Genomic DNA, 20,089 nt, shown 5'->3' with positions numbered 1-20,089 from the left:
AAGTCATTGTTGTTCAACATTTCCCGTTTTTATTTTATTTTGTTTTTTAAGATTTTTATTTATTTATTTGAGAGAGAGAGACACAGCGAGAGAGGGAACACAAGCAGGGGGAGTGGGAGAGGGAAAAGCAGGCTTCCTGCGGAGCAGGGAGCCCGATGTAGGGCTCGATCCCAGGACCCCGGGATCATGACCTGAGCCGAAGGCAGACGCTTAACACTGAGCCACCCAGGTGCCCTTGATTAAAAAAAAAAAAATTACCATAAGAATGTACATCTTTGGGCATATACTATTTGGTTTCTGTTGGGTTATAGCTCCAGGATAAGTTTCTAGGTTTTAAGTTACTGGATCAAAAGATAGTTTTGTGATCGCATCAAGTTTTGCCAAATTGCTTTGTAAAAACATTATGTCAATTAATCATATACGTTAGTTATCTATTGCTGCACAAAAAATTACCGTAAAACTATGTGATTAATACAACCCACATTTACTGTCTCACTGCTTCTGGGTGGGTCATGGATCCAAACACAGCCTTGCTGTGTCCTTTGTTTCAGGGTCTGTCCCAGGTTACAATGAAGGTGTCGGCTGAAGTTGCCGTCTCTTCTGAAAAGCTTGACTGCGGATGGATCATCTTCCGAGCTCACTCGGTTGTCGTCAGGATTCGGTTCCTCGTGGGCTGTTGGACTGAGGGTCTCAGTTCTTTTTTTTTTTTCCTCAGTTCTTAGGCAGCTGTTGGTCAGAGGCTGCCCTTAGTTCCTTGCTATGTGGGCCTCTCCAACATGGCAACTTGCTTTATCAAAGCATGCATCTGAGAAAACAAGAGTCTGCCAGCAGGACTTTTGCAACTTAATCGCAGAAGTGATACCGCCTTAATGTTGCTGTATTCTGTTGCTTTGAACCAGGGGAGCAAGGGGAGAGGCTGACAAAAGGCCAAGAGCACCAGGAGTGGCGGTCATCGGGGGCCATCTTGGGGGCTATTACAAATGTCACCAAGAGAATAGGCTTGTGCCAATTTTACCACAATCACCCTAACACTGAAGGTTCTAATATTTTAAAATTACCAGTGTGGTAGGTGTGAATGACTATCTCCCTCTTCTCTGGCCTGGTATCGACCCCTAGGTTCCTATGGGTCCTCTGCCCTCAGGTGCTGCCAAGGAATTTCCCAAAAGTTGTCAACTGACAGCAACTAAGACCCCTAAGGAACTGCCCTAATTGGGACTTCAAAAAGCTATAAACACAGACCTGTATTAGGCAGCAGTGAGTTCCCTGGGAGGGTTCCAGTCTCAAGGGATTGCTGGTATTTGGGCAGCAACTCCAAAACCTTGAACACCCTGGTACCTGTCCCACTTAAAAGCACAGAAATTTAGGAAACCAATCTTCTTTAAAGCTTACTATATCAGGGTGCCTGAGAGCCTCAGTTGGTTGGGTGTCCAACTCTTGATTTCAGCTGGGGTCATGATCTCAGTGTTGGGGGATCTGTGGGATCAGCCCACCTTGGCCCCTGCAGTCATCAAAGAGTCTGCTTCTCCCTCTCCCTCCACCTCTGCTGCTCCCCTGGCTTGTACTTTCTCTCCCAAATAAATAAATAAATAAATAAATCTTTATTTTTTAAAAAAAGCTTACTCTGTAGGCTGGGCTCCGGCTTCCCATTGGTGGAGGGCAAGCCAGTGTAGGATAGCAGCCCCAGCACCCTGTGCCCTGTGCACCCACCTGCCTCAGCCTGATGATCGACCCCGATGCAGGTCATCAGGTGTGTGTGGTGTTGGGAGACCGTGCTGTGCGTAAAACTTGCCTACTGATCAGTTACGTAAACAGTGCATTTCCTGGGGAATATACTCTGCCAATGTTCTGGTAGATGGAAAACCGGTGAATCTGGGCTTATGGGATACAGCTGGACAAGAAGGTTATGACAAATGAAGTCCCTTATCCTATCCGCAAACAGATGTATTCTTAATTGGCTTTTCTCTTGGGAGTCCTGCATCATTTCAAAATGTTCGAGCATAGCAGTACCCTTTAGTGCGACACCACTGTCCCAACACCCGCATTATCTTGGTGGGGACTAAACTTGATCTCAGGGGCGACAAAGACACAATTGAGAATCTTCAGGGGAAGAAGCCAACTCCCATCACCTACCCTGGGGTTTGACCACGGCTAAGGAGATCGGTGCTCTAAAACACCAGGAGCGCTCGGCTCTCCTGCAGCGAGGCCTCGGTGTTTGATGAAGCTAGGCGAGTGGTTCTCTACCCAACTCCTGTCAAGAAGAGGAAGAGAAAACGCCTGCTGCTGTGAATCTCTGGGGCCCCTCTCCTGCCCTGTCGCCCTGGGAACCTTTGTACGCTTTGCTCAAAAATGGTGGAGACTTCGCACTCGGTGCCATGTTTTTGTTACAGATTTCGTTACTTTTTCCAATAAAACCATTTTGAACCAATTAGTAATTTTGAGGTTTTGTTTAAAATGTAAGACTTCAAACTTTCCCATTACATTAAAATTTAGCCCTAAAATGGTCAGCTTTCTTAAAGCCTTATTTTTCAAAAGCCCCTATTCTTGCTCAGATGAAGAGTTGCCAAAGTATCTTGTGAGCTAAGTTGCATTGTTGTGCTGAGAACACTAAGCGCTAAACCGTTCAAGACCTTTGTCTTTAAGAAGAGACTGCAGCGGGGGTGCCCGGGTGGCTTGGTCGGTTGGGTGTCCAACTTTTAGTTTCAGCTCAGGTCACGATCTTGGGGTCATGAGATAGAGCTCCACATCGGCCTCCACACTCAGCGGGGAGTCTGCTCGGAACTCTCTCTCTCCCTCTCCCTCTGCCCCTCCCCTGGCTCATGCCCACACACGCTCTCTCAAAATAAATAGATAAAACCTTCAAAAGGGGGGGCGGTGGGCCGCTGGGTGGCTCAGTTAGTTGAGCATCCAACTGTTGGTTTGGCTCAGGTCGTGCTCTCAGGGTCGAGATCAAGCCCCTGTTGGGCTCTGTGCTGAGTGCAGTCTGCTAGTTTCTCCCTCTCCCTCTGCCCCTTCCTGCCTCATGCTCTCTCTCTAAAATAAATAAACCTTAAAAAATAAAAAATAAATTAAAAAAATTAAAAAAAAAAAGAGACTGCAACGTCTTAAGTTTGGAAACGCAGACACTCTCTAACTAGTTTGATAGGAAAGCAGCACAGCCTCCTTCATGAAATGTTGCCCTCTAACGTAACCTGTAATTTTATCAGCCTGTGTCCATTGCTTAACACTGTATTCATGATAGAATGCGTAATGGCTCAACTTTTGGATCAATCTTTTTGAATTTGTGGTGAGATTTTTTTTAAAAATTAATGTATTCCCTCTTGCTGAGATTTTTTTTTTTTTTAAGATTTTATTTATTTATTTGAGAGAGAGAGTGAGAGAGAGAGAGCACAAGAGGGGGGAGCGGGAGAGGGAGAAGCAGACTCCCTGCTGAGCAGGTAGCCCGATGCGGGACTCGATCCCGGGACTCCAGGATCATGACCTGAGCCGAAGGCAGTAGCTTAACCAACTGAGCCACCCAGGCGCCCTACAGCATTGTTTTGATAATGAAAGTGAAATAAAGTTTGCAAAATGTGAAGCCCAAGAGTACATAGTAAGCTTTACTGTATTTTTGATAATACTGACCTTTCTTTCTCATTTACTGCATTTGACAGAAATTAACCTTTTATAATTTTACCTGTGACACTTTTACTTTTGTGACATGTACAATGTAGTGTAAATTATGTAGTGTAAATTAACCTCCATACTTTGTCAAAATACTGTCTTCATTCTTTGATCATGCCACGTGCTGCACACACCCACTCCCGTGCGCCCACGGCTTGAACAGATACTTCATCAGAGGGACCCGGGAATAAGAGGTCTGTTCAAAATCTCATCCCTCTCATGCTCTCTCTCTCATTCTCTCTCTCTCAAATAAATAAATAAAATCTTTAAAAAAAAAAAGAAAAGAAAAGAAAACTTGGGGATAAAGATGTGAAATCACTTGTTCAAGGTCACTCTGCTAAAGTGGTAGGACCAGCATTTGACCCCACAGCTGGCTGCCCAGTCTGTGTCCTCTCTCTGCTTCCTAAGGTAACCTTGTCCTCAGCTGGGGCCTGATGGCTTGGTAAGACTTGGCCCTTCCGGGGCGCCTGGGTGGCTTAGTCAGTCGTTGAGCGTCTGCCTTTGGCTCAGGTCATGATCCCAGGATCCTGGGATCGAGTCCCACATCGGGCTCCCTGCTCGGCGGGGAGCCTGCTTCTCCCTCTCCCACTCCCCCTGCTTGCGCTCCCTCTCTCGCTGCGTCTCTGTCAAATAAATAAAATCTTAAAAAAAAAAAAAAAAGACTTGGCCCTTCCATCCCATTCCCACCTCAGCACCAAATCTGATAGATTGGGTGGCCCCTTCCTCTTCAGTTAGCTGCAAGGGCCTCCCCTGGAAGTTCCAGAAAGATCTGCTCAGTGACTTTTTCCTGATGAGAGGTGAGGCCAGCAAGTCACCTCTAACCAGCAGGGGAGAAAGGCTGTAGAGGCCACAGGACAAGTTTCCACGGCGAAACCCAAAGGGGGTCTGGAACCAGGCTGCTGGCTTCAAACCCTCATTCTGTCGCTTTCAAAGCTTCATGGTTTGCAGCCCATTTCTTCACCTTTCTCTGCTCTTTCCTTGCCTGTAAAGTTGAAATAACATTACCAACTACCTGTTCCAATTTGGGGACAAGTGAAAAAAGATTCTAGGAACCTCGCACAGGGTCTGGTGCACAATAAAGGCCCGATAGACATCACTGTAGGGCTGTGGTGGGCAGGGGGCCTCACTGGGTGAGGACCCACACGGGTCAGCCCTGGCCTGTGATCCATGCCCGCCTGCCGATGCGGGGTCCACGTGTATGCGCCAGCGACAGGCACGGCCGCAGAGGGCACGACGCTATGGCCCCTGGACGAGGCACTGGGGCCTGCTAGGGTCAGGAATGGGCAGAGCAAACGGTGGCATGACGACTCGGGGACCCCGTTCCCTGTGTCCCGGCTGTGTCTGCACGTGTGCGTGTATGTGCACGCACGGGGCGGGGATGGGGAGGGTGTTTGTGTTTACGTAGCCCTCCGTCACTTAGCCTAGTTGGGGTCTGTGGAGGATTGTTCTGGGGTGTTGGGCACCTTTGCACATTCACACTCAGAGAACCGTGAACATGTAGTGGGGCGGTGGGGGGGGGGAGCTCAGTAGAACAACGTTCTCCTGGGACGCAGGGCAATGCCGACGACTGAGGCATGCAGCCTGCATGTGAGGAAAGACGCCCTGCAGTGCCTACAGGCTGCCTGCCACCTGGCCCATCGACGAAGCCCTGGCCCATGGTTTTGAATCTTTCTGGGATCAACCCCTGAATCCATGTGCAGGGGCACCTTATACCATAAAACTTGGGGGCTCCCCTTTTTCCCAAAACTCCTTGGGGGCCCTGGAGGCCTGAGTGGGAATACCAGAAGTGTCCTGTTTCCCCCAACAGAACAGCAGTCTCAGATCCGGGCCGGGCCGGGCCCTGCCCTTGGGAAGTCCCAAGCTGGGAAGACAGGACAGGGTCACACTGGATTCAGATGGCCTCACCCATGTGCGCCTCCGGCCGGACTGTAATGGCTCAGGCTCTAGGGAGCCGGCCTGCCTGCTGTAGCTTCAGAGCCTTGCTCATCTCCTCAAAGATGCTACGGAGGGCCTCAGTCCACAGCAGTAATCCAGACATAACACCCCGCCCTTGTAGACAGAACGTTTCAGCAGACAGGAGGCTAAGCACTAACTGCATGGTAACTTACTTACAGTTAGCACTGAGGGCTGGGGAGAGGCACAGGGTGTGTGGCGGGCGTGAATGGGGAAGGTTCGGGATTCCTGCAGGAGGAGCTCTAAGTACCTGAGACAGGGCGAGGGCGGGAGAGACTGCCCCAGAGCGAGGCACTGTGTGGAAAAGGAGCGAGACAGCAGTGAAGGAACCAAAGTGCTCCTGAGGCTAGGATCCATACAGCTGGGGGGACACCAGGCGGCCGGAGAGGCCGGAGAGGCCATTAGGCTGGGGCTCAGAGATGCAGCTCTGGCCAGAAAGCTGGGGGATGCCCGCAAAGGGTTTTAAGCAGGACGGAACCCAGTCAGACTTGCACTTCCGAGAGCTGGGAGAGGTGGGGACAATGGCCAGGAGGACCCAGCTGGGGAGAGCAAGGACTGAACCGAGGGTCGCTTGGGCATACGGGATGTGCAGAACGCAGCAGGGGCGGAGGGGCGGCTCACAGGGTGGGGGCTCTGAGCCAAGCTTTGGAGGTGGAACCACCTAACGCATGCATGCGTGGGGACTGGGAGTAGCTCATGAGTACAGTTGGTGACATGGAGCAGAGGGAGGCAAAGCAGCCATTTCAGGGCATCGCTCCCCTGACCACTGGGGCTCCCATTCCTTACCTTTGGGGCAGGTCAGCAGGGACGCCTGAAGCCGCCGCCCTGCTCCTTCGGTACTGAAAGTAGTTGGGGTGGGGAGTGGTGAGCAGGTGGAGCTCACCGAATCCACACCCCAACCTACACTTCTCCAGCCAAGATCAGAAACTCACACATGGTGGTAGCACTTGGGTGACAAGCCGAGGGGCCCCTTGAAGTGGCATTTCCCAGAGTGGAGACTCGTTTACCCACTCACTAACTCATCCATCCACCTCTGCCTTCAAGCATGTGCCCACTGCCATCCCGGGACCTGAGAGATGGGGTGTCTGCCCAGGCCTGACGCTGGGACCCATGGGCTGGTTGAATGGAGCCCGAACACTGATCTCCAGCCACGGCGACGGACCCAGCAGGAAGACCTGCCACCCCACCCCGCTCACTGTCCACTCAGTCTCCTGCAGGAACTGCCACTGCTGAGTGGGCTTCCTGGTCCTGCTCTGTGCCCTTCCCTGGGTGTGGCCCCGTCTCTTTGCCCTGAATTACACTGGCGCCAGGCCTGACTTCTTCCATTCTTCCAGGGAAAACATAATTGACAATAAAAATACATGAATGGCTGAGTGAGTCTGGCTCGCTGGCCACAACTGCCCTCACCTTCCCTGGGAAGGGGTCTCCTGTCCAAGGATCAAAAGTGGGGTCTGCTCTACCTTCCACCAGAAGGCTCGAGGGAAACAAACAGGGCAAGGGTGCAGCATTCCCCTGGGCCCCGAGTGTGACACTAGGCCCAGTCCATCTCACCCACCTCCACCCTGCTTCCTCCCTGCCACCCCCAGTCCCTCTCCTCTCTAGGTTACGGACCATGCTCTGGACTACATCAGCAGGCGCCCTCCCTGCAGGGCCTCGGTTTTGCAATGGCTTGTTCCGTCTTCTTCCTTTGGCCAGAGCTCCTGCCAAGTCTCCCATGCCATAGGTCGCACCAGGTTCCAGCAACACCTTCTCTCCCCTTCAGACCCAGGGGCGCTGTCTGAGCATGTCATCTGTGCTGGATACACCACCCTTGAAACCCCACCTCAGGCTCCCACTTCCCAGCCTCTCAGGGCCACACCAGCTTCTCACCTGGGCCTCTAAAGCTCTTCTCTCTCCCGCAGTAGAAGGAAGTGAGATTAGACCACCAGCTGAACTACAGGGTGGTTCTTCACTCTGGGGAAGTGTTCACGTCCTGTAAGCACCTCTGGTGGGGAGAAGTGGCCTGACCCCCACAGCCTGCAGGAATTCAAAGACCAAGGAGGGACATCCCATTTATTTTCGGCCTGTCCTCTTGGCCAGGCCCTTTTATCCATAGCTCACACAACCCCCAATTCCTGCCAGGTAATTTACAACACCCCCATTTTACAGCTGAGGAACCCAAGGCTCAGATTCAAAAGGGACTTGCCCAAGGTCACTGGGATCATGGACCGGGGTAGAATCTAGGCCGTTCCATTCCAGAGTCTCTGATTTATCTGACACTGGGCTGTGGGTCCAGAGGCACCGAGAGCCCCCCGAGTCAACGGCAGGGTGGCGCCTGCGTGAGGTGCCTCTGTCCTTGCGAGGAGTCTCTCAGGAGCGGCTCGGGTTGAGTGTTGCCCTCCACATCTGCAGCACACGGTCCCGGCGGGCCGTGTAGGGTAGGTGTTTGATGCGGAACCAGTGTCTGGGGACGATGTTCCCGCTGGGCGTATACAGCTTCTCTCCACGACTGCCCAAGAGACTGCGCACGGCGACGTTGCCCGACAAAATCTTCTCATAGAACTCCACCCCGCCCCGGGCATAGGCTGCAGATAGCGCAGCTGCGCGGCGGTCCAGCCAGGCTTCCAGGGCATGAGTGAGCGAGTCCGCGGAGAAGGCGTAGGCCACAAAGCCCGCCACTGCCGCCAGCAGGTTGAAGGCAGCCCGCAAATTCATGGGGCCTCCGTAGAGCCCCAGGGCATGCTTGGCACCCACACCCAGGGCCCAGGTTCCCGCCAGGCAGGCTGGGGCCGGCAGGGCCTGGAGGGCAGCTGCACCGCTCTCCACGTACACCACTTCCTTGGCCAAGGCAAACTTCTGGGCGTCACGGGACAGCGTCAGGGCGTCTCTGAGCCGGGCGCCTGCTGGGCTCTGCCAGTTCACTCTGTGCCCGTGTACCACCACTGGGTGATCGGTGTTGATCAACGTGCCACCCAGGAAGGTGGCTGGGATGCCCACTACGGCCCCCGCGGGGAGTCGCGGGAAGCCAGCACTCACAGGCTGGAAGGTGAACGTGCTGAAAGCCTCGCAGCGGTGGCCGGAGGGGACACCGATGTCCTGCAGCACCTCTTGGAAGAGCCCCCGCAGCTCTGGGGAGAGCGGGGCGGGCTGGCCCCGAGGCCAGTACTGGTACAGCCATCGCATCACGGGGTCCGGGACGAGGTGGTGGGAGATCTGGGCCCCGAACAGGACTGCACAGGAACCCACCAACAGGCCGGTCCTATGTCTGTGCGCAAGTGTGGCGGCCCGCCACAGCGGACCGGCCATGAGGGCTGCCGCCGCTGTCAGCCTGGGCCAGGACAAAGAATCAGCCAACAGTCCCCTGGGTCGGCCTGCAGACTGAACACACCGCAGGGTCACGTCCTTTGAAACAGAGGCAATACAACGAGGTGGTTAAGAGCATGAGCTCCAGAGCCAGAGTTCAGATCCAGCCCCCACCTCTGTGCATCACCTGCCCCATCTGCCAAACGGGCATCCGACAATGGCATCCCTAGGGTGGCTGTGATGAGTATATGAATGAACACACATAAGGCAATGAGTCCGGCAAGGTAGCAGACAGCCCCTGTGACACTGCCATGCCTATGACTTTTATTCCCGTGGCTAGGCTCAGCACGAAGTACCCAACTGCCTCACTCCACTCGTCATCCCACAGTAAGGCCCTATGATCACGAATTTATAGGTGACACCTATGTTCAACTTATCACTTCCTATATGCTAGACACAATTCTGAGACTTTATATTGTCCAACTACTGAATCCTCACAACTCCATGACCTAATTACTACTATTGCCCCTATTTTCGAACATTGGAAACTGAGGCAGAGATAGATTAATTGGTTGAAACCCCAAACTAGCAAAGTGGCAACGTTACAGGTTGTGTGTCCCCTCCAAATTCATATGCTGAAGTCTTAACCCCCAGCCTCTCAGAATGTAACTATTTACAGATGGGGTCTTTAAATGAGGTCATTAGGGTAGGTCCTAATCTAATCTCTTAGGTGTCCCTAAGAGAACAGATTAAGACACAGACACTTACAGAGGAAAGATTAGAGGGCACAAGCCTGAAGGTGACCATCTACAAGCCAGTGAGAGTGATCTCAGAAGGACCGTCATGCTGACACTGTAATCTTGGACTTTGAGCCTCCAGATCCCGAGAAAATAAATTTCTGCCACCCAGTACTTGTCCTGGCAGCCCTAGCTAACACGGGCACAGTATTTGAACACAGGCTATCAGGGCCTCACAGCAAGCTTTTCATTTCAGAAAAAAATTTATTGCTAAATTACAAATATCTACAAAAGTAGACAAAATAGCACATTAGCCAATTTCAACCAACTCATGGCCAATCTTGTTTCCTCTCTTCTCCCACCCACATTCCTCCTCCAACTGGCTTATTTTGAAACACATCCCGGGCGTCCTCTTATTTCATCCGTAAATATTTCAGCAAGAGTTCATAATTGTTTTACTGTGGTTGAAGCTTACTGTCTTCCTGCCTGCCTGTGATAGCTGTTTAATTACCAAGTACGTTGCTGCAAACAAGAACGCGGGGTGCCGCCTGGCCTGTTTTAACGAAAATTCCTAAAGGGGCACATCACTTGGGCCTATATTCCCAACGAAGCAGCTAAGGCTAGAAAAGCAAGGGTCCTGGACAAAGTCCCAACGCCCCCGGGCCCACCAGCGCCAAGGCCGCGCTCCAGGCTGGGCGAGGAGGGCCTGCGGAACCCTTGCAGAGGGCTCCCCGCTGGGCGTCCACTCTGGGCGGGGGGGGCCTAATCTGCGCCCCACAGCTCCGCGGCTCGACCACTAGGGTGGAGGGGACCCTGGGGAGGGGGCCCGTCCCGGCTCCGCGAACCGCCCGCCCACCCGTGGCTCACCTCCTATGCCGCCGCCTGGGCTACCACGACACGTGCGCGGGGCGGGCCTGGCGCAGAGCACGCCGGCCGGCGCTCTGGGGGCGGGGACTTAGGGGGCGGGCCTGGCGCAGAGCACGCCGGCCGGCGCTCTGGGGGCGGGGACTACAGGGGGCGGGCCTGGCGCAGAGCACGCCGGCCGGCGCTCTGGGGGCGGGGACTACAGGGGGCGGGCCTGGCGCAGAGCACACCGCCCGGGCTCTAGGGGCGGGGACTACAGGGGGCGGGCCGGGCGCAGAGCAGGCTCTGGGGGCGGGGACGGGGGGAGGGGAGACTCCGGGGGGCGGGACCGGGGCGCGGGTACTAACCTGCTGGCGGCTGGGGCCGGAGCGCCTTGGGGTGGGGGCAGCGACCTGCGACGTCCTCGCTTCCGGGTGAGCGAAGCGAGCTGAGCAACCCGGGCTAGCGCTTCGTTCTCTGCACTCGGGAGGCAGCCTCGGTCGCCCGTTGAGCCGTCTGGGAAACAGCGGCCCTGCGTGGGTTAGGAGGTGGCCTACGGCTAAGCCCCCATCGGAGCCCATGCCCACCTGACTGCCGGGTCCGTGGCCTTTCCTGTCTGGAAGTGTTCGCCGCCCCTGAGCCGCTCTAGGCTTAATTTTATTACCATAGCAGCTGCCCCTCCCGTTCCTCTTAAATGATCCACGCGTTACAGCCCACAGAGCAGCGTCGCGCCTGTCACCTTATCTTCCCAGCAACGCTTAGGTCAAGGATCATCAGCCTGCGGATGGACCAAGTCCAGTTGGCCACCTGTTATTGTAAATAAAGTTTTATTGGAAGACAGCCATGCCCATTTCTTTAAAGTTGCCTATGGCTGCTTTCTCCCAGAAGGGCAGAGTTGAGTAGCCAGGACAGAGACAGTCTGATCCAGAAAGCCTAAAATTTTGACTATCTGGCCCTTACAGAAAAAGTCTGTGGGCACATAAAGTACATTATTCCTGCTTTACAGATGAAGAAATGGAGGCATTTAGCTTGAGCAGGGTACCCAGCTCATATGCACCTAGCATGCCCCTGAATGGCATAGGACCTCTGTCCCTGTACATTTCCCATTACATCTCCTGCCTCCATACGAATTTAACCTAGTGGGTCTTGCTAATTCTCCCAAGTGGGTCTGGCCTCTGTGTCTGACTCTCTTTTCCATCCAAGCCCTGGAGTAAAGAGGGAGGAGGACTTAGCTCCTGGGTGGAAAGGTGAGACTGTGAGGGAAGATGAGGATGAACTAAATAATAGTCTCCTTTCCATTGTTTTTTATGCCATTGATTTCTTTAGAGAAACCATATCATCTGCCCTGGAGACTGTTATAAAATAAGAGATGTGGAAGACTTAACAGTTAAATGCAATACGTGGCTTTTGTTGGGATCCTGAACCAATAGTGTACTGACTGTAAAAAAAGACACCTTTGAGACCACCAGGGAGATCTGAATATGGATTGAGTATCAGGTGATATTAATGAATTGCTTATTTTGCTAGGGGATGAAGCATGATATTTAGGTAGACCAAAAAGTCCTTATCAGTTAGAGATGCATATTGAAGTATTGATAGGTGCAACGAACATGATGTCCACTATTTAGTTCAAAATATTACAGCCAAAAAAACCCACCACCATAGCACCACAAAAACCAGGGGCATAGATGAAACAACATCAACAAAATGTTGGTAGTTTTTGAAGCTTCGTGATAAGTTTAGGGGAGAGCTCATTATACTGTGCTCTACTTTATGTATGTTTGGAAATTTCCATAATAAAATGTGTTTTTTTTAATGTGTATAAGGAGTTGGTGATTAAAAGGTGGGAGGCTGGAAATGGACGCTTCAGAGGTGGTGTCAATATTGGTGATGGCAAGGTCAAGAGTATGACTGTGGGAGTCAATGGCTGTGGTGGGGTGGAAGAGATTACTGAGAATGAGGCAGTGTATGAGTCACGTTTTTAAAATTTTCCTTATTTTATGATGTTTTACAATTTGGGGGCCTTGCTAATCCTAGAAAGGCTGCCCCTCCCGGGACTAGCTAATTCCTAGAGATAACAAATGACTCCCCCCACTTTCACCACAAGCATACCTTTCATATGACAAACCAACCAATCCAGAGCCCTTACCCCCTACCACCTCCTTCAGCTCTCACACACCAACCCAATATTTCCTCTGTTCTAAATGATCCCAGGGCCAGGTCCTGGACAACTAGAGCCCCTGTAAGCCCAGAGCCCACCAAAATTATTGAAACTATCCAGTCCTAAACTTCTTCAAACTTCCCACCCTGCCTCACCATTCCTTCCCATGGAAACCTCAGTAGAGGCTCTGGGCCATGCTTTCTACGTGCTCCTCTTGCTTCCTGACTGACCCTGGTACCTCCCATGTGGCCCCACATGGCATGGTGTGCTCCCTCCTCTCAGGAAATGTAAATAATAAGTACTTCTTTCAGTGGCATTGACCTTTTCATGTTGTCCCTCAGCCACCTCCAGAAATTATGTCTCAGGTACCATTAAAACCAGAGGCTCAGTTACAAGAGGCCAAGATGTTGGATGGATTGTCTCTGCCAGTGTTGAAGTTGGCAAGAATGGTGAAAGGGAGAGTGGTAAAGAATGCGAGGGTCTGGGTGCTAAAGTAATTCAGAAAGGAGAGAGAGTGATTAAGGGGTGGGTGGATCATAGTAGCAAGGCTGGTGGTGTACTGGAATGGTCTGATGGCAGGCATTTCACAGGAACTGGGGTTTGTGAAGGAAATGGCCGTGGGGACAAAGAGGACACCAATTCTATCCTGATTTCCAGAGAGCATGGGGAAGAAGAAAGAAAAGAAGAAGAAAGAAAAGGAAGAAAAGAAAAGAAGAAAATGACTTCACTTGAAGGAGCTATGGTATCCTCACGGAAGAGAGCCAAGCTTTGGTGAAAGCGAGCAAGAGAAGCAAAAGTTCAGAGAAGGAAATGAAGGTATGTGGAATTTGCAGATGGTGGACCAAGCATCCTAAAGGTTGCAGTGAGGTTTGGGAGGCCTGCAAGGGGTGTGTGATTGGGACTCTATTAGGGTATAAACAGGAAATAAATATAGGGATAAGCACCCAGGGAATGACAGATTATGAGGCATCTGGTGGTTGGTTTTTTCCCATTGTGGTAAAACACATATTTATCATCCTATTTTTTTTTTAAAGATTTTATTTATTTATTTGAGAGAGAGAATGAGAGAGAGAGAGCACGAGACGGGGGAGGGTCAGAGGGAGAAGCAGGCTCCCTGCCGAGCAGGGAGCCCGATGCGGGACTTGATCCTGGGACTCCAGGATCATGACCTGAGCTGAAGGCAGTCGCTTAACCAACTGAGCCACCCAGGCACCCCATCCTGACTATTTTTAAGTGTACAGTTCAGTGGTCTTTGTACAATACATTCATAATGTTGTACGACCATCACTAGCAAGCATCTCTATAATTCTTTTCAAATTGTAAAACTGAGGCTCTATCCCTCACAACTCCCCATGTCCCCTGCCCTCTAGTCCCTGACAACCACCACTGTACTTTCTGTCTCTATAATTTTGACTAAGTATCTCATATAAGTGGAAACATACAGTATTTGTCTCTTTTTGAAGGGGTAATTTAACTTAGCATAAGGTCCTCAAGTTTTGTCCATGTTAAAGCATGTGACAGGATCTCCTTTCTTTTTAAGGCTAAAAAATATTCCATTGTATGTATGCACCACATTTTGTTTATCCATTCATTGGTTAATAGACATTGAGTTGCTTCTACCTTTTGGCTATTGTGAATAATGCTGTTATGAGTATGGGTGTACAAATATCTCTTCAAGATCCCACTTTCAAATCTTTTATATAGACCCAGAGGTGAATTGCTGAATGAAATGGCAATTCTATTTTTTTTTTTTTTTTTTTTTGAGGAACAGCCATACCGTTTCCCACAAAGCTATACCATTTACATTCCCATCAACAGTACACCAGGGCTCCAATTTCTCTACATCCTCACCAACACTTGCTGTTTTCAGAGAATTTTGATAGCATCCATCCTAATGGGTGTGAGATAGTATCTCATAGTTTTGATTTGTACTTTCCTAATGATTAGTGATATTGAGCATCTTTTCATGTGTTTATTGGTCATTCGTATATCTTCTTTGGAGAAATGTCTATTCAAGTGCTTTGCTCATGTTTTAATTGGGTTGTTGTTTTGTTATTGAGTTTTAGGAGTTCTCAGTAGACTCTGGGTATTGATCCCTTATCAGATACGTGATTTACAAATATTTTCTCTCATTCTGTTGGTTACCATTTTACTCTGTGGACATTGTCATTTGATGTTTTTTTGTGAAGTTTTAAAATTTTCACGAAGTCCAATTTGTCTACTTTCTCTTGTTGCCTCGCATTTGGTGTCATATCCAAAAAATCATTGCCAAATCCAGCATCATGAAGCCCTCTCACCATATGGCAACTATGTTTTCTTCTAAGAGTTTTATAGTTTTAGGTCTTACATTTAGGTCTTTGATCCATTTGAGTTAATTTTTTGTATATAGTGTTAGGTAAGAGTCCAACTTCATTCTTTGGCATGTGGATATCCAGTTTGCCCAGCACCATTTGTTGAAAAGACTGTCCTGTCCTCATTGAATGGTCTTGGCACACGTGTCCAAAATCATTTGACTGTATATATGAAGATTTACTTCTGGACTCTGTATTCTGTTCTATTCGTCTGTCATTATGCCAGTACCATACTGTTTTGAAAACTGTAGCTTTGCAGTAAGTTTTGAAATCAGGATGTCTGAGTCCTTCAACTTTGTTCTTTTCCACGATTGTTTTGGCCATTCAGGGTCTCTCGAGATTCCCTATGAATTTTAGGTTGGGTTTTTCTATTTCTGTAAAAAAATGTCATTGGGATTTTGATAGGGATTGCATTTAATCTGTAGATTGCTTTGGATAGTACTGACATCTTTTTTTTTTTTTTTTTGAATTCAGTTCTTTATATAAAGTCCCTTGTAAAAACAAAACAGAATAAAAACAAACTGAAAAGAAGGGGCAGGGCAAAATTTAAAAAAAGAAAAAGGAGGAAAAGAACGGAAGGAAGTCAAGGGGAGGTGGCTTATTGCTCCTCCTCCGCTCCAGCCTTGCTCTCGGTGTCTTCCAACTCCTTGCTCTCCTCCTTCACGGAGAGAGCTTCTAGCTTCTCAGTCACCTTCTCGGCATCGTCGTTTTTGCCCGACCCTTTCTTTTCTCTCTCCTCGATCTCTTTCCTGCATTCTTCAAACTTTGTTTTGAATTTCTGTGCATTTTCAGCATTTAGGAAGCGGATGGCCAGCAGCTCTGGCTTGGGGCACTCGTTGGCAAAGTCAGCATGGGTGTTCCAGACCCAGGCACGGTCACTGCCCGCGTTCGGCTTCAGTTCCATCATCGGCGTGATATAATAGTTGGCGTATATCTTCAGGGTCTTGTCCCTCCTCATGAGGAGGTGGATGGTCCCTTTCTCCTTATGCTTCAGAAGCTTGACGTCACCAGTGCCTCGTTCCTTCCATTCTGGGAGATCATTCTCTGAAGCGAATCAGAATAGCTTTGCCCGCATTTTAAAAAGTTCTTCTTCATCTTCTTCCAGCGTTTTAATTTCCTGCTCGGGAAGAGAAACTATAGGCTCAAACTGGGGATCGTGGTTGGACTCATCTGCATTCTCAGTGGAGGTGTCATGGTCCTCATGGGTGTCCTTAGCGGCCGCCATGGATAGTACTGACATCTTAACAATACGAAATCTTTCAATTCATGAACATGGGATGTGTTCCCATTTATTTATGTCTTCTTTAATTTCTTTCAGCAATATTTTGTAGTTTTCATTATATAAGTCTTTCACCTTTGTAGTTAATTCCTAAGTATTTTGTTCTTTTTGTTGCTATTGTAAATGGAAGTATTTTCATAATTTCCCTTTCAGATTGTTTATTGTTAGTGTATAGCAACTGAATTTTGTGTGTTGACTTTGTATTCTGCTACTTTGCTAAATTCATTTATTAACTCTGACAGTTTTTTTTTTGTGTGTGGAATCTTTAGGGTTTTCTACCTATAAGATCATATCATCTATGAGCAGAGATAATTTTACTTCTTCCTTTCCAGTTGGATGCCTTTTCTTTCTTTTCCTTTTGCCTGACTGAACTGCTCTGGCTAGAACTTCTAGTACGATGTTAAATAGAACCAGTGAAAGCAGGCATTCTTGTCTTTTTCCGGATCTTAGAGGAAAAGCTTTCAGTTTCTCACCATTGAGTATGATGTTTGCTATGGGTTTTTCATATGGCTTTTTATTATGTGGAGGCAGTTTACTTCTTTTTTTTTTTTTTTTTTAAGATTTTATTTATTTATTTGAGACAGAGAGAATGAGAGAGACAGAGAGCACATGAGAGGGGATAGGGTCAGAGGACGAAGCAGACTCCCTGCCGAGCAGGGAGCCTGATGCGGGACTCGATCCCAGGACTCCAGGATCATGACCTGAGCCAAAGGCAGTCGCTTAACCAACTGAGCCACCCAGGCGCCCAAGGCAGTTTACTTCTATTCCTAGTTTGTTTGAGTGTAGGAGTGCTGGCAACACTGACTCCATCTTTGGTCCTCCATCTTGGCACAGGTGACTTTAGATAACTGGTAGAGGGCCAGTCAGGCACACAGGTGGCACCACTTTAGATAACTACCCTGGGACCTCACCACCACGCCCCTTGCTTTATAAAAGCTGTGGGTTGCTGTCAGGGCCCGGCAGAGAATGGGTGCAGAATAAAAGCTTAGTACCACCTGGATTGGTCGCAGCGGCCAGCCCTCGGGATTGCCCCTGTTAGTAAGTTACTGGCAGAGTAGGTGGTATGGAGTGGCTTGCTTTGTGTTTCAGTATTTAAGTGCCTTCTCAGTCTGGAGGATACATTACTGACTCTCCTCCACCTTCTAAGAGTTGAGTGTTTTTTTCACGTAAGGGTGTTGAATCTTGCCAAATTTTGCATCGGTTGAGATGATCAATTGGCTTTTTTGCTTTATTTTGTTAATGTGGTGTATTTGTTGATCTATTTTCATATGTTGAGCCGTCCTTGCATTGCAGGAATTAATCCCACTCTGTCATGGTGTATAATCCTTTTAATGTGCTGCTGAGTTCAGTTTACTAGTATTTTGTTGAGGGCTTTTGCATCAGTGTTCATAAGGGAAATTTGCTGAATTTTCCTAGTATCTTTTTCTGGTTTTGGTAGTGGGGTAATGCTGACCCACAGAATGAGTTAAGAAGTGTTCCTCCTTTTCAATTTTTTGGCAGAATTTTGAGAAAGATTGGTATTATCTCTTTAAATATTTGGTAGAGGGGCGCCTGGGTGGCTCAGTCGTTAAGCGTCTGCCTTCGGCTCAGGTCATGATCCCAGGGTCCTGGGATTGAGCCCCGCATCGGGCTCCTTGCTCAGCGGGAAGCCCGCTTCTCCCTCTCCCACTCCCCCTGCTTGTGTTCCCTCTCTTGCTGTCTCTCTCTCTGTCAAATAAATAAAATCTTTAAAAATAAATAAGTAAGTAAGTAAATAAATAAATAATTATTTGGTAGAATTCACCAGTGAAACCATCAGCTCTGGAGCTTTTCTTTGTGGGGAGATTTTAAATTACTGATTCAGTCTCCTTACTTGGTACCGGTCTACTCAGCTTCTCTATTTCTTCATGAAAAAAATTTCTGAGGGGGCTTTTGGGCATGATAGGAATACTTAAAAGTGATTTGTGTTTTAATTATTATTTAGTTGATTAAAATAGTAAGCTTAGGGGCACCTAGGTGGCTCAGATGGTTAAGCGTCTGCCTTCGGCTCAGGTCATGATCCCAGAGTCCTGGGATTGAGCCCCGCATCGGGATTCCCTGCTCAGTGCAGAGCCTGCTTCTCCCTCTGCCTCTGCCATTTCCTCTGCTTGTGTTCTCTGGCTCTATCTCCCTGTCAAATGAATAAATAAAATCTTAAAAAAAAATAAAAATAAAAAAAATAAAATAGTAAGCTTAAATATCCCATGTCTCCTAAGCCTAGAGCCTCAATTTTCAAATATTATCTTATTAATAAACCCAGTACTATTTTTTATATAAAATAAGAATTTTTTCTACTTGTTCTTTGATTAACTTTCAATTAACCATGGGCTTTACAGATTAAATCTTCCTTAATTATACCACACCACTCCTGTACTTAATTGATCAAATTCCCTTAGACATTTCAAATCACATTTTCAAATTTAATTTAGCTGATTCTTTCAAATGCACTACCCCCCAAATGTAGCTTTTATCTAATAAGCAAAATCTTTCTAAACCCTTAAGCAACTCTTGTAAATCTAATAAAAACACTCACTAAATATAACAGATTCTCTGACGTGTTTTAAACCTCTTGAAGTACAAATGAAACTGTGGAATGAAACTTGTTATTACAGATAACCTAACCAGCACCAAAGTATCAATTCAGGTAGAATCTTTTATTCATCCCGACATGACAAATGCAGTCTTCCAAGCCAGGGGCACAGAACCATCCATCAAGGCACTCCATACTGCTGCGTTCTGGGTTGAACTTTTAGTGGTATATTCTTGCCAAGGTGGAGGTCCACCATGATTTCCAGGAAGATTCATCATGAGTTTGTGTTTATTAGGTGGAGTCTCTGTGGGGATAATTGGACTTTCCAAACCTGTGTGCGTGTGTTTTCTTTTAAAGATTTATTTATTTAGAGGCGCCTGGGTGGCTTAGTAGATTAAGCATCTGCCTTCTGCTCAGGTCACGATCACAGGGTCCTGGGTCGAGTCTTGTGGCGTCAGGCTCCCTGTTCAGCGGGGAGTCTGCTTCTCCCTCTCCCTTTGCTCCTCCCCCCAACTCATGCTCTTTCTCTCTCTCTCAAATAAATAAATAAATAAATAAAATCTTAAAAAAAGATTTTATTTATTTATTGAGAGCAAGAGAGAGGAGGGGCAGAGGCAGAGGGGGAGAGAGAATCTCAAGCAGACTCTGCACTGAGCTGGGAGACCAACATGGGGCCTGATCCCATGACCCTGAGATTATGACCTGAGCTGAAACCAAGAGTCAGACACCCAACTAATCAAGCTACCCAGGCTCCCCTGTGGTTTTTTTTTTTAATAGTAAATCTTCCATAATTTTTTATTTCTTGAGTAGAGTTGATGAGATTCTGCATCCCCTGCCAGGATTCCAATTAATCTTTTAGCTGTTTGATTTGCAATGATGAAATTTTGACATTGACCAAAACTTGAATATAATATACACATAGTTTGGCTCTGTCAATGTACTGTAAACATCATTAAAAAGTTGTACGTGCTTTTTTTTTTTCTTTTCCTTTTTTTTTTAGTATGCCTCATATGGTTGTGCAGAGAAGTTCTGCTTTCTATGGAGGACTTTATCTCGGGTCTCTGTCCAGACCTTACAGCCTTCCCTTTCCTACTCAGATCAGACGCCATTCTCCTCCACCCAGTAAATGGCATCGTGGAGAGAGGTTCATTATGAAGGCAAGGAGAGCTACCTCTGAGCTGGGAGGTTGAATATAATTGGCACATTCAATTATGTGCCGTAATTGTCACAGTTTGCTCAGTGGGAGCCCTTTTAACCAGCTCCTTTATCCCTTAA

General features: G+C 48.4%; 2 protein-coding genes and 1 pseudogene across 3 annotated transcripts; 1 reads left to right on the top strand and 2 right to left on the bottom strand.

Annotated features, from left to right (window-relative positions):
* The first annotated feature begins 462 nt into the window (after nt 1–462).
* On the top strand, nt 463–2,411 carry LOC118011847 (annotated as a pseudogene).
* A 5,240-nt stretch (nt 2,412–7,651) lies between these two features.
* TMEM177 (transmembrane protein 177) lies at nt 7,652–10,576 on the bottom strand. 2 transcript variants are annotated; one of them, XM_035008190.1, is made up of 2 exons: nt 10,500–10,576; nt 7,652–8,970 (listed from the first exon to the last, which is right to left on the bottom strand). In XM_035008190.1, exon 2 carries the CDS (start codon nt 8,896–8,898, stop codon nt 7,963–7,965), a length of 936 nt encoding a protein of 311 aa, XP_034864081.1. In that variant the 5' UTR covers nt 8,899–8,970; nt 10,500–10,576; the 3' UTR covers nt 7,652–7,962. The 2 variants fall into 2 exon arrangements, with proteins under 2 accessions (XP_034864081.1, XP_034864080.1); XM_035008189.1 differs by having other exon boundaries at nt 7,652–8,994; nt 10,500–10,565.
* Nucleotides 10,577–15,459: 4,883 nt separating this feature from the next.
* LOC118011846 (ran-specific GTPase-activating protein-like) lies at nt 15,460–16,212 on the bottom strand. The gene is given in 1 exon segment (XM_035006660.1): nt 15,460–16,212. A coding segment is annotated over 1 exon segment (627 nt). The 3' UTR covers nt 15,460–15,585.
* Nucleotides 16,213–20,089: the final 3,877 nt, after the last annotated feature.

This window comes from Mirounga leonina, unplaced genomic scaffold (genome assembly GCF_011800145.1).
Source record: "Mirounga leonina isolate KUSES-001 unplaced genomic scaffold, KU_Mleo_1.0 Mir_151, whole genome shotgun sequence".
Taxonomy (NCBI): domain Eukaryota; kingdom Metazoa; phylum Chordata; class Mammalia; order Carnivora; family Phocidae; genus Mirounga; species Mirounga leonina.
This window is presented reverse-complemented; position numbering and strand designations above follow the sequence as displayed.